General features: G+C 37.3%; 1 protein-coding gene across 1 annotated transcript; it reads left to right on the top strand.

The window, feature by feature from the left end:
• The first annotated feature begins 7,584 nt into the window (after nucleotides 1–7,584).
• On the top strand, nucleotides 7,585–8,713 carry MPC1L (mitochondrial pyruvate carrier 1 like). Its single transcript, XM_031959417.1, has one exon. It carries the CDS (start codon nucleotides 8,042–8,044, stop codon nucleotides 8,399–8,401), a length of 360 nt encoding a protein of 119 aa, XP_031815277.1. The 5' UTR covers nucleotides 7,585–8,041; the 3' UTR covers nucleotides 8,402–8,713.
• The last annotated feature ends 4,027 nt before the right edge of the window (nucleotides 8,714–12,740 follow it).

Raw genomic sequence — 12,740 nt, 5'->3', positions numbered from 1 at the left:
CTAATTGGACAGTTTTTGAGAATGATTCTATTATTTAGAGATGACCTCAAAAGAAGGGAAATGTGGGGAAGAAGAATGACCTTGGAGATTGGGGAAGGGATAGGAAAAATGGGGAAAATTACCTCATATAAAAAGGGGCAGTCAAGGGAGAGTTTATACAGTGGAGGGAGAAGTTTTGGAGGGGGAGCAGGCAATGTTTGAACATTACTCCTATCTGAAAAGGTCCATAGAAGGAAGAATATACACACACACACACTAGGTACAGAAATTCATCTTACCTACTGGGGAAGAAAGAAAGTTATAAAGGTGAAATGGGTCATGAAATAAGGAGGACTATTAAGCGAGGCAGTGGTCAAAAGTAAAACAGATTTTTGAGAAGGGTCAGGGTGAAATAGAGAAAGAAAAGTAAAAAAAAAAAAAAAAAGATGGAAGGAAACAAGTATTTGTATAAATGTGAATCCGTTTTCATTATAACTATGAATGTAGATGGGATGAATTCACCCATAAAATGTAAGTTAATAGCAATATGGATAAGAAACCAGAATTCAATATAGATTATTTACAAGAAACACTCAAAATAGAAAGATACAACAAAGAGTTAAAAAAAATATCGGAGCAGAATCTCCAATTGAAATAAAAAAGGCAGAGATAATAATCATTTCTGATACCAAAAGCAAAAGTAAAATTAAACCCAATTAAGAGAGATAAACAAGGAAACTACATTTTGTTAAAAGATATACTAAACAATGAAGTAATAATATTGAACATTGATTTATCAAATAATATAGCATTCAAACAAGATACACACAGGAACTATATGAACACAATTACAAAACAATCTTCACACAAATAAAAAGTGATTTAAATAACTGGAGAACCATTCATTGCTTATGGGTTAGCCAAGTCAATATAATATAAATGGCAATGTGGCTTTTATTTTAAATTTTTGCATCAGTATTCATCAGGGAAATTAGTCTATAGTTTTCTTTCTCTGTTTTAGCTTTTCCTGATTTAGGTATCAAGAGCTTACTTCTGTCATAGAGTTTAATAGTATTCTATGTTTTCAAACAGTTTGTAAAATATCATAATTAATTATACTTTAAATGTTTGGTAGAATTTCATCTGATCCTGGATTTTTTCTTAGGGGGTCTCATTTATATCTTGTTTGATTTCTTTTGCTAAGATACAATTATTTAAGTATCTACTTCCTCTTTTTTTTTTTTTCATTTAGATTATCAATTTTAAAAGCATATAGTTGGGCAAAATAGGTCTTAATTGCTATTATTTCCTCTTAATTGGTTGTAAATTCATGTTTTTCATTTTTGATATTGATAGTTTGGATTTTTTCTTTATTTTTAATCAAATTAGCCAATAGTTGATCAATTTTATTGGTTTTCTTCAAAGAACCAACTCAGAGTTCTATTTATTCAATTTATTTGTTTATTTTTACTTTCAATTTTATTAACATTCCCTTTGGTTTTTAAAATTTCAATTTTGTTGTTTAATTGGGTGGGAGTTACTTTTTTCCCCCTATTTTTCTTTAGTTGCATTCCCAGTTTGTTGATCTGTTTTTTCCTTCTTTTCATTGATGTAACCATTTAGATATATAAAATTTCTCCCAAATGCTATTTTGGCTGTATCCCAGAAATTTGGATATATTGTCTCATTGTCATTGTCTGGAATAAAATTATTGATCCTTTCTTTAATCCACTTCCTTTTTTTAACCATTAGATTATTTAATTTCTAATAAATTTTTAATCTGTGCTTTAAAGGTCCTTTATTAAATGTATTTTATTGTATTATGGTCAGAAAGGATGCATTTAATGTTTTCTCTTTTCTGCATATTTGTGAGGCTTTTTATGCTCTAATGGTCAGTTTTTCTAAAGGTGCCTTGCATGACTGAGAAATAGATATATTCCTTCATATTTTCTTTCACTATTCTTTAGGGATCTGTCATATCTAACTCTTCTAAAATTCTACTTATCTCTTTAATTTGCTTCTTATTTATTTTATCTAGGTATTAGAGGGGGCAAATTGAGTTCTTCCAGTAGCATAGTTTACTATCTTGTCTTGTAGAGTGAAGATTGAAATTTTTTTTTCTTCTAATTTTTTTTTTTTTTGGACAGAGCAAGAGACATGACTAATGTGAAAATTTGTTCTGCCTGACTATACAAATTTTAAATAGGTTTTTTTTTTTAACTTGTCTTCCCATTGGGTTGGGTAGGGAGTAGAAAAAGAGAGAATTTGGAACTGAAGCAAAAAAAAAAATTTTTTTTTAAATCGCTGGGCTTCCCAAATATGTGCTTGGTTTAATAATTCAGCTGCAGTAGATGGAGGTGTTCATAGGCATGAAACACTGCTTATATTGTCAGGTTTTTTCAATGCATTAATTGGTTTTGCTATTTTTTTCTATTCCTTTTTTTCTTTAAAAAATTCTTTGTGAAAAGATGGTTAGGAATATTATCTCTTCTATTATTATATATGCTTTCTTGAAATGGAAATTGAATTATTATATATTTTGAATCCTTCCTGATGTTCTTCTGTGCATATGACAATATTTTGTTTTATTTTCCTTTTCTTTCCTTTTCTATTGTTTTTTCTTAGTTTGTATTTAGTTCAACTAAAAAAGAAAAAAAATTCTTTGTTAGGGGAAGCTAGATGTCAAAATGGATAGAAAGTATCAACCATGAAGTCAGGAAGACTTAAGTTCAAATTTGACCTCAGATACTTAATACTGTGTGACCCTGGACAAGTCATTTAACCACAAATGCCTCACCAAAAACAAACCAAAAAAAAAAAAAAAAAACTCTTGTTGTATGAAATAACCCCATGGGAGTGGGTAACAAATAGATAAGAGGGGACCCCCTGAATTTTTAAGTAGTTCATAAACAAAAGATATCATTAAAATTATTTAAAATAAAAAAATCTGTGGGATTATACCCTTAAAAAAAAAAAAGCAGAATATAAATAGATTTTAACAGAGCACAAATATTTATATTGCCAGTCAAGCATTTATTAAGTGCTAAAAATGTGCCAGGTAATCATTCTGAGAAATACAGACATGTAATTCCTAGATTCTAGGAGATCACATTCAAGTAGAATAAAAATGCTGGAAACTTATATGACCAAGTGTCTATAGAGACAAGCATATGGGGAAGTCTCTCAGAGACAGAATTTTAAACAACTTTCTAAAAACAAATTCTCTATCCACAATGTCATGGTTGCCTTTCTAATTGACCAAATACGCAATAAAAGTTCACCAAATAATTCAAAAACCTATATTTCACTTTTATGCAATGTAAATCTAATATGCAAAATCAAAGGACACTGAAAATACCAAAAATTAATGAACAGGCATTTTTAAAATTCCTACTATGTGTCCAGCACTATGTGATCAAATAGAATGGAATAAATAAAATTGCTGTTCTACAAGTCATTAAAGAATCATTGGAAACTGAGTCTTAAGTCTTAAGACTCCTCAATAAAGCCTTAATTAAGTCTTTGACTAAGCAAAAAAAAAAAAAAAAAAATTCTCCCTCTTCTGAATGTCTGGAGTATTTATCTGAGTAGGTTATTTGACAAATGTGAATGAATAAGTGAACAAATAAGCATTTACTGTATGTCAACAAGAGGTCTTTTAAATATCTTAAATCATTTGTTTGGAATATAAAATGGGATTTTCCTGTAGACATGTTTAAATAATACTCAGGTTCTAAAGCCTGTTCATAAAACCCTATTCAAATATCTCAAGGACTTTATCACTCTCAGTACAATGGACAAAAGAAATGAGGTCAAAAGACGAGTTCAAAAAGTTATAGGGCTCCTCTGAGCTTTTTTCTCCTCTGAAAAATGGGATAAAACTAGGATTCCTTCTACTTCTAAATCTGTGACCCTAAATATAACTATATAACAATGATTTTTCCATGGGAAAATACATTCAGAATTTGAATTTAGATGTTGGAAATATATTTCTGCTCACTAGAGTGACACTGAAGACTTCTACCTGCTGGACTTTGTCAGGTCCAAACTAATGTTAGATTTGTTCATTGCACCAAGTGAGATAAGCAATGGAGGCGTTTTCAAAATTTCTGGTCACCTCCTTTCAAAGGCCCCAAGATGTTCACCAGCTTCCCTTTCCACTATTACTCTGTTGTTTCCAAGTAAATGTCTGTTCTCTGAAGAGAATGCAGGGGAGGAGAAATTAGTGTGGCAGCTTTTCTCCCGTGCTGCTTCTGTCCCTAATGTCAATTCCATGTCCCTTCTGAGGTTTCAGGCACTAGTGACAGGGAGAGAAAGGGCTCCCATAATGCTACCCTGTATTCCATATTTGCCCCATCATTTAAGCCCCATAATGAAAGACAGTTATACATAAATGCTATTTCTGGAAATTGGTATACAAATAAGCAAACTAAGAGCCATGCACAAATACAATTGGAATTGAGGATGACCCCAAAGGGTGACGAAGAAGAGCACTTCATGGGTCTGAGAAAGCTGCAACATAATATAAAGGGTTACGAAAAAGATGATGAGTAAAGAGTGTCCTCAAAGAAGTATATTATGATTATAAATGAAGAGGAGGGTTGGACACAGAATATGAGAAAGGCAGAGACAGAGAGACAGAGAGTTACATGTTCTGTTGGCATCTTGAAATATCAAGAGAAATGTAAGGTCTCCAGTAGACTTTATGGAAAGACATGGATGAGGGTTTAAAGGGGATGACTAGGTATGGCTGGGAGGAATTCTGATCATTGTTTAGTACCCATCTGGAAGAAATCACAGAGCTTTTGGAATTAGCTCATGGGGATTAGTTTCTAGGATGAGTGGGAGTAATGGGCTAGGACAAAGAATATTCTCTTTTATTTCCATCTTTCTTTGAATGAACCAACAATATTCAAGACCATTCCAAGAAAAGATGAGAAGCAGGAAAGGGAGGAATTCTGGGAAGAAAATCCTAAGCAGACAAGGAAAGATATGTCTACATGAGTGGCTAGTTATCAGAATTAAATTTGAAAAATTTTTTTCTAACCAACTTTTACTATGTGGCCTTGGAAAAGTCATTTAACACTGTTTCAGGTTTCCTCATCTATAAGATGAGATGAAGTAAATGGCAAACCACTCCAGTATCTTTGCCAAGAAAACCCTAAATGGAGTCATCAAGACTCATAGACATGAAGTCACAGAAACTAAAAGCCAGAGGTAATGGAGCAGAATCTTCCCAGCATACGGTCAGTGCAAAGGAATAAATATAGTCATGAAAATTGGAAAGACCAGGTTATGAAGATATTTAAATGCCAAATATACTGGTGCAACCATCTGAGTAGGAGAATGACCCAGCTTTAATAAAAATCTACTTGGTATTTGAATAGAAGATGTATAAAAGTGGTGGTGAGGTCTTGAATCAGGGGAGAACAAACAAGAGAGGCTCTGCTGGAGAGGTAATTATGTGGATAGAAAAAAAGGAACATAGAAGAGATGTTGTGAAGCTAGAAATGACAAGATCTGGCAACACATGTTGAAAGAGTGAGAATTCAGGAGAATACTAAGGTAGAAAAGTAGTAGGGCCTTCTGCTGTAATGGAGAAGTTCTGAAGAGGGTAAAATTAAGTTCTGTTTTGCACATATGGAGTTTATTCACTTTGAAAAGTTCAAGAGGCAGTGAAATTTTAAACTTTTTTTTTCTCAATAAACATTAATTTTTCTCCCAGTTCCCTCTTAGCCATTAAAATGAAGATAATTTAATTAAAATTAAGCTAATTTAATTTCATAAATTAAATTGCTCATTTAATTTTTTTTCTGAAGCAATTGGGGTTTTAAGTGATTTGCCCAGGGTCACACAGCTAGGAAGTGTTGAAGTGTCTGAGATCATATTTGAATTCAGTTCCTCCTGACTTCAGGGCTCATGTTCTATCCATTTCACCATCTAGCTGCCCCTCACTTATTTTTAAAACTTAAAAAAACTTAAAATTTAAAATGAAACTTTATTAAAATATCTCATTGGCTAAAATGATTTATATTTACTTAAAATAACATATTAATATATGTAAGCAAAATATTTATATAAATCCTATTTAGGTGAATAACAAATACATTTAAATGATACATTATGTAAACATTTTATATTTTTAAAGTTTTTTTTTTTTAATTTAAATTGTGAGGATCCATCCCTTCAAGGGAAGATTCAGTTTGGGTATTCTTTAAGTCTTCTAATCCCAGCCTGCTCTGCTCTTTTATTTTTATATATTTATATAAAGTAAAATAATTATATTTGTACAAATATATTTACAAAAACGAACTTATACAAAAGAGAAATATCTACATAAAACCTAGAAGATATTTATATAAAACGTTTATATATTTTTATTACATATACAGATCTAATATAAAATTATTAAAAAACTTTAAATTATGAAGATTCATTTCTTCAAGGATTTTGTCTGGCTGTTCTGAAAATTCCTCTCTCACCCTGCTTGGCTCTTTTATTTAAATATGCAATGATATATATTTGTATAGATATAGTTAAATAAATATATGCACATAACATGTGCATATATTTTTGTATTTTAATTTTTATTTAAATCGTGTAACTCCATTCCTTTCAGATAAGTTAGAGCCAGGGGTTCTCAAACTTTTGTTTTCAGTCTCTTTATCCTATTAAAAATTATCGAGGATCTCTCCAAAGCGTTTTTGTTTATCTGGGTTATATTTATAGACATTTACATATTGGAAATAAGAACTATTTTGAATTTGTAGACCCTCTAAAAGGGTTTCAGAGATCCCCAGGATTCTCTAGACCATACTTTGAGAACTGAGTTAGACTTAAGTCTGGGTGCTCAGCAACTTCCAACTCTTCCCTCCTCCCTTTGCCTCCCCCCTTCTCTCTCTCTCCGCACCATCCGCTATTTCCCTCCTTGGGGCCCTCTCTAAGAAAGCGGCGCGGGGGGTTCCCAGACAGATTCCCCAGCGAATGTTTGCTGCAAGTGTGGCGAACCTCACCCTTCTTCCCTTCCCCCCACCCACCACGGGCGCCTTCGAGCCTGCGCACGCACTCCTCTCTCTGACGCCCAAGGAGGGAAGAGGGAAAGCTTGGAAGCTGCGAGGGCCGCACGCCTCACGCTCGCGCTCCTCTTCCTCCCTGGGGGCAGCGATTCGCCCGCTGCCAGCACTCCCTTTGTCCTCTGAGGGCAGTAGTTCCCCCCACTAGGGGGAGCTCGCGCTCCCCTTCCTCCCTGGGGGCAGCGGTTCGCCCGCTGCCTGCGCTCCCTTTCTGCTCTGAGGGGAGTGGTTCCCCCACTAGGGGGAGCTCGCGCTCCTCTTCCTCCCTGGGGGCAGCGGTTCGCTCCGCTGCCTGCGCTCCCTTTTTGCTCCGAGGGCAGTGGTTCCCCCACTAGGGGGCGCTCGCGCTCCTCTTCTTCCCCAGGCGAACCGCTGCCTGCGCTCCCTTTCTGCTCCGAGGGCAGTGGTTCCCCCACTAGGGGGCGCTCGCGCTCCTCTTCTTCCCCAGGCGAACCGGTGCCTGCGCTCCCTTTCTGCTCTGAGGGCAGTGGTTCCCCCACTAGGGGGAGCTCGCGCTCCCTTTCTGCTCTGAGGGCAGTGGTTCCCCACTAGGAGGCGCTCGCGCTCCTCTTCTTCCCTGGGGGCAGCGGTTCGTCCCGCTGCCTGCGTTCCCTTTCTGCTCTAAGGGCAGTGGTTCCCCCACTAGGGGGCGCTCGCGCTCCTCTTCTTCCCTGGGGGCAGCGGTTCGCTCCGCTGCCTGCGCTCCCTTTGTCCTCTGAGGGCAGTGGTTCCCCCACTAGGGGGCGCTCGCGCTCCTCTTCCTCCCCAGGGGCAGAGGTTCTCCCGGCCGTTGTAAGGTTCCAGTTAGTAACGGCCCTGTGACTGAGGCGGTGCCAGCATCCTAGGAGAAGGGGGGCCGTTGCGAGAACTTAGGAACCGAAGCCTGCGCCCACTTGCCCTCGTTCTCCCTTCCCGCACACATCGCTCGGCCCGGGGCGCCCCAGTTGCGGGGGAGGAGAAGGCGGCGGCGAAGGAAAGGACCAAAAAAGATGCTGACCGCGGTGGTGGGAGTGATCCTCGGCAAGGTGAAGGCATACCTGCGCACCAAGGAGTTTAAGGACTACGTGACGAGCACGCATTTCTGGGGCCCCGCGGCGAACTGGGGCCTGCCGCTGGCCGCCTTGAAAGACATGAGGGCGTCGCCCGAGATCATCAGCGGCCGCATGACGGTGGCTCTCATGTGCTACTCGCTGGCCTTCATGCGCTTCGCCTACCGCGTGCAGCCCCGGAACTGGCTGCTGCTGGCGTGCCACTCCACCAACGTGCTGGCGCAGAGCATGCAGGCGCGGCGCTACGTGCGCCACCACCGCGGCCAGCCCGCCGCCGTCCCCTTCCTCGCCCACAAGTAGGCCTGGCCGGCGTCGCGGGCGCAGTGGCCGCCTGGGCGCGCGCCTCCCGCGAAAGGGGATTTGTTTTTGAAGCTGTCACGTCCTGCTGAATCACACCCCGCCCTGTTTGCTTTTTTAGTGTTTTTTTTAAGACTAGAAATTTGTGTGGGACTGACTTTGCAAAACACCCCCTCTAAAAAAAGAACCCAAACTCACTCCTGAGAATCTCTTTTGTTTCCCCAGGAGGTTTTTTTCTTTCATTCTCAGTCCTAAGCACGTTATTAGTTAATTAAAAAGAAAGAAAGAAAAAAGAAAAGCTAAATCGAGTCCTGGTCATTTATAGGGTCTGAAAATGTTATCGTTATTATCTCAAACAGGGCAGGAAATGTCTGCCTAAGATGATGAAACAGGTAATGACATTTTAAAGATTTGGGGTTAGAATTAGGTTAGAATTCGAATTAGATTAGCTTTTGAGTGGCTTCCCAAAAAAGACACTAGAATTAATATAGGGCTGGTGGTTTTGAATGGTGGTGAATCTGAGCGCATCCTAATTTTCATTATTTGAAATTGAGAATTGAAGGGATGGAATTAGATATTTTGGAAAGGGTTCCATGGGTTTCACCAGATTGCCCAAGAGGGGAATGGGACTGTGACACAAAAAAAGTTAGAAAAAAAATGGACATCCTTTTTTAATTTTAAAGTTTTTTATTTTCAAAATATATGCATACCTAATTTCAACATTCATGCTTGCAAAACCTCGTATTCCAAATTTTTTCCCTCCCTTCCCTCCTTAGACGGCAAGTAATTCAATGTTTACTTTGGCAAAACATGTACAATATTTCCACAATTATCATACTGCACAAGAAAAATCAGATCAAAGGGGGGGAAATGAGAAAGGAAACAAAAAGCAAACAAACAACAAAAAAACTGAAAATATTAAGTTGTGAGCCACACTCAGTCCCCACAGTCCTCTCTCTGGGTGCAGATGGTTCTCTTCATCATAAGATCATTGGAAATGGACTGAATCAACTCATTGTTGATGAGAGCAATGCCATGTACAATAATTTCCTGGTTCTGCTTGCTTCACTTAGCACCAGTTCATGTAAGTCTCTCCAGGCCCCTCTAAAATCATCCTGCTGATTGTTTCTTACAGAACAATAATATTCCGTAACATTCCTATACCACAATTTATTCAGACATTCTCCAACTGATGGGCATCCATTCATTTTCCAGCTTCTGGCCACTACAAACAGGGCTGCCACAAACATTTTGGCACATGTGGATCCTTTCCATTCTTTAAGATCTCTTTGGGATACACACCTAGTAGAAACACTGCTGGATCTAAGGGTGTGCACAGTTTGATGGCCCTTTGGACATAGTTCCATATTGCTGTCCAGAAGGTTGAATCAGGTTACAACACCAACAATGTACCAGTGTCCCAGTTTTCCCACATCCCCTCCAACATTCCTCATTATCTTTTCTTGTCATTTTAGCCAATCTGACAGGTGTGTAAATAGTACCTCAGAGTTGTCTTAATTTGCATTTCTCTGATCAATAGTGATTTAGAGCACCTTTTCATATGACTAGAAATTGTTTCACTTTCCTCATCTTAAAATTGTCTATTCATATCCTCTGATCATTTATCAATTGGAGAATGGCTCGAATTCTTATAAATTTGAGTCAATTTTCTATATATTTTAGAAATGAGGCCTTTATCAGAACCTTTGAATGGAAATTTTTTCTCCAATTTATTCTTCCCTTCTAATCTACATTGGTTTTGTTTGTACAAAAACTTTTTAACTTAATATAATCAAAATTATTTTGTATTCAATAATGTACTCCAATTCTTCTTTGGCCATAGATTCCTTCCTTCTCCAAAATCTGAGAGGTAAACTATCCTTTGGTGAATAATTATTCCTTTTGGTTTAGGAGAGTGGTTAGCAGTTTGCAGAATCTGGTTAAATTTAGGCCTGTTTGAAGATAGATAAATAAATAGGCTAAATTGTGGTTCACAATCCTTTGTAGTCCTTAGTAGTGGGAATATGTGGATACTATTACACACATTTCACAAAAAGCCCTTTTTGCTTATTAGTTTTCCTCAATTCTTTCCTGTGAATGTTTCTATTATGTAAAATCTAAGTATTTCTAAGTACATTGCCTATATTGTTGCCTTACTCAATGCCTCTTGGATTAATTCTTTTTAAAATGTTTATTGCTTATGTGTGAGGCATTGTATTTTCAACAGGAAATATGGTAAAAAAAAAAAAAATACAGAATTGATGAAGATCTTACAATCCCTTCCTCTCAAAAATTCTGTGGTGAGTGAATTGTTAAAATAAGAAGGACGGCTTTGGAATCAGAGGACCTGAGTGCCTGGTTTTGGAACAAGAGAACTCCAAAGTTCTGAAAAGAATTAAAATCTATTATCTTTCTATAATAGTCTGAAATATAAACAAGTTGGATCGTCAAGGCTTTATAAGATTGAGGAAGATATTTCTTCTAAAAATTTCTAATGCATTGGAGGCCAAAGTCAGTTTTAAGAAAAATTGAAAAAGGCATTAATTTATTATTAGAATATGTACAAATAAAATTACCATACTTTTTCTACTCCCTATTCCTACAAATAAATTAGATTCTACATCTAAACAAAAATTGTATTTTAAAAAGCAAACATTTTTTATTTTATGTATTCTGTCAAAACATAGGAGCATTGGATGAGTATTATTTTTAAATAAGAACTCTTAGAGCTAGTTTATCCTTCATGTAATAAGTATAATCAATATGAAGATCTTGCCCACTGCAGAAGTTGTGACTTTGAAACTTCCCTTTGTTCTTGTCAGTGATTTCTTAATGCATTTCCTAGGGCCAGATTTTTTACTAGGTAAATTTTAGTTTAGTCATTTCAGCAAGATAAACAGTCATTTCAGCAAGATAAACCATCCCAATTCAGTTTTTCGCCAATTTGAACCCTTCCTTTGGGCTATTGATGAGATAAAACTACTCACTTGGAAGTCAGTGGATTAGAACAGGGATTCCCAAAATGGGGTCAATGGACAGATCTTGGAGGGAAGCGATCTGTGAACTTTGGAAAAAAGTTAACATATTTATTTTTTGCTAACTTTTCTGAAACTTATCATTTCCTTCAATTATTTAAAAATGTTATTCAGAGAAGGGATTTGTAGGCTTCTCTAGACAATCAGAGAGGGATCCATGACACATAGAAGATTGAGGATCTCTATAATAATACTAATAAAAAAGAATCTCTGGAATAGGACCTCAGTCTAATAACTATGCTTCCCCCTCCCCCCATACATTTGTACCCATAAGTAAGATACAAGTTTATCACCAAGATATTTTGTAGTTGTCATCTTAATGGATCAAGAAACCAGGATTGAACAATTCCAGAAAAACCCAACTGTTATGGGCCAGAACTTGAAACAAGGTATTAACTCAATGGAATTGATAGAAACAATGCTTATGTACTTAAGTTTACACCTTTGGGAGTTCACACATTAGCTCACACATTAGAGTTCACAAGTTCGAGAGATTCACAAGTTAGGAACCCACAATTCCACTCTCGGAGTTAGAATCAACCTTTGAGTTCACACCTCTAAAAGAGCATATAAAAGGACGAGCCTCAGTCAGGAGTGAGTAGAATGGGAGATTCAGAGGGAACTGGAGGCTGAAGCTGGAAGAGACAAAGGACAAGCTGCAAGAGCTCTTGGAACCAAGGAGGGAAATAGGCCTCTAAGAAAACTAACCAGGCTATTTTGGAAGAGACAATAAAGGATTTGAACTTTTAACAGCTGGCTGCATTTGAGGTGATTATTACTCTGCTAATAATGCTAAGGCTGCCTCCAGAAGCTCCCAAGAAACCTGCTCCCAGAGAGAACCATTATATTTTAGAAAAGAAGAACACTACACCCAACAGTCATTGTAATGTTAAATCATTTCTTAATTGAGAGTTCTACACATTATGTCCCCAAAATGAAAGGATTTCTAATTAATGTCACTTTTTTACCAAGACTGAACTCTTGGGAAATGTGAGACGAAAAGCAATCCTGAGATGAAAAGGAATCCAAGAGCAATGGTAGTGAAGAAATTAAATTGTTAAATATTAAATGGCTTGAACTCTTTTAACCTTTAAGAAGATGTGTGGGACAACGACTACTAACCCAAAATGATTCATATAAGACGTTTCTCAGAGCCAAAGCAGAAAGCAGTTTATTCAGTTCCTGCAGGAAAGGGGCGTCACGTCCACTAGCATAGTCTAGTAGAGTAAGACCCAATAGGCAACAGAGCAGGTGTTTCGTACCCTGAACTTGGCCCAGCTGTCCCAGGAATCTACCCAACCCTAAGG

This window comes from Sarcophilus harrisii, chromosome 3 (assembly GCF_902635505.1).
Source record: "Sarcophilus harrisii chromosome 3, mSarHar1.11, whole genome shotgun sequence".
NCBI classification, from domain to species: Eukaryota; Metazoa; Chordata; class Mammalia; order Dasyuromorphia; family Dasyuridae; genus Sarcophilus; species Sarcophilus harrisii.
This window is presented reverse-complemented; position numbering and strand designations above follow the sequence as displayed.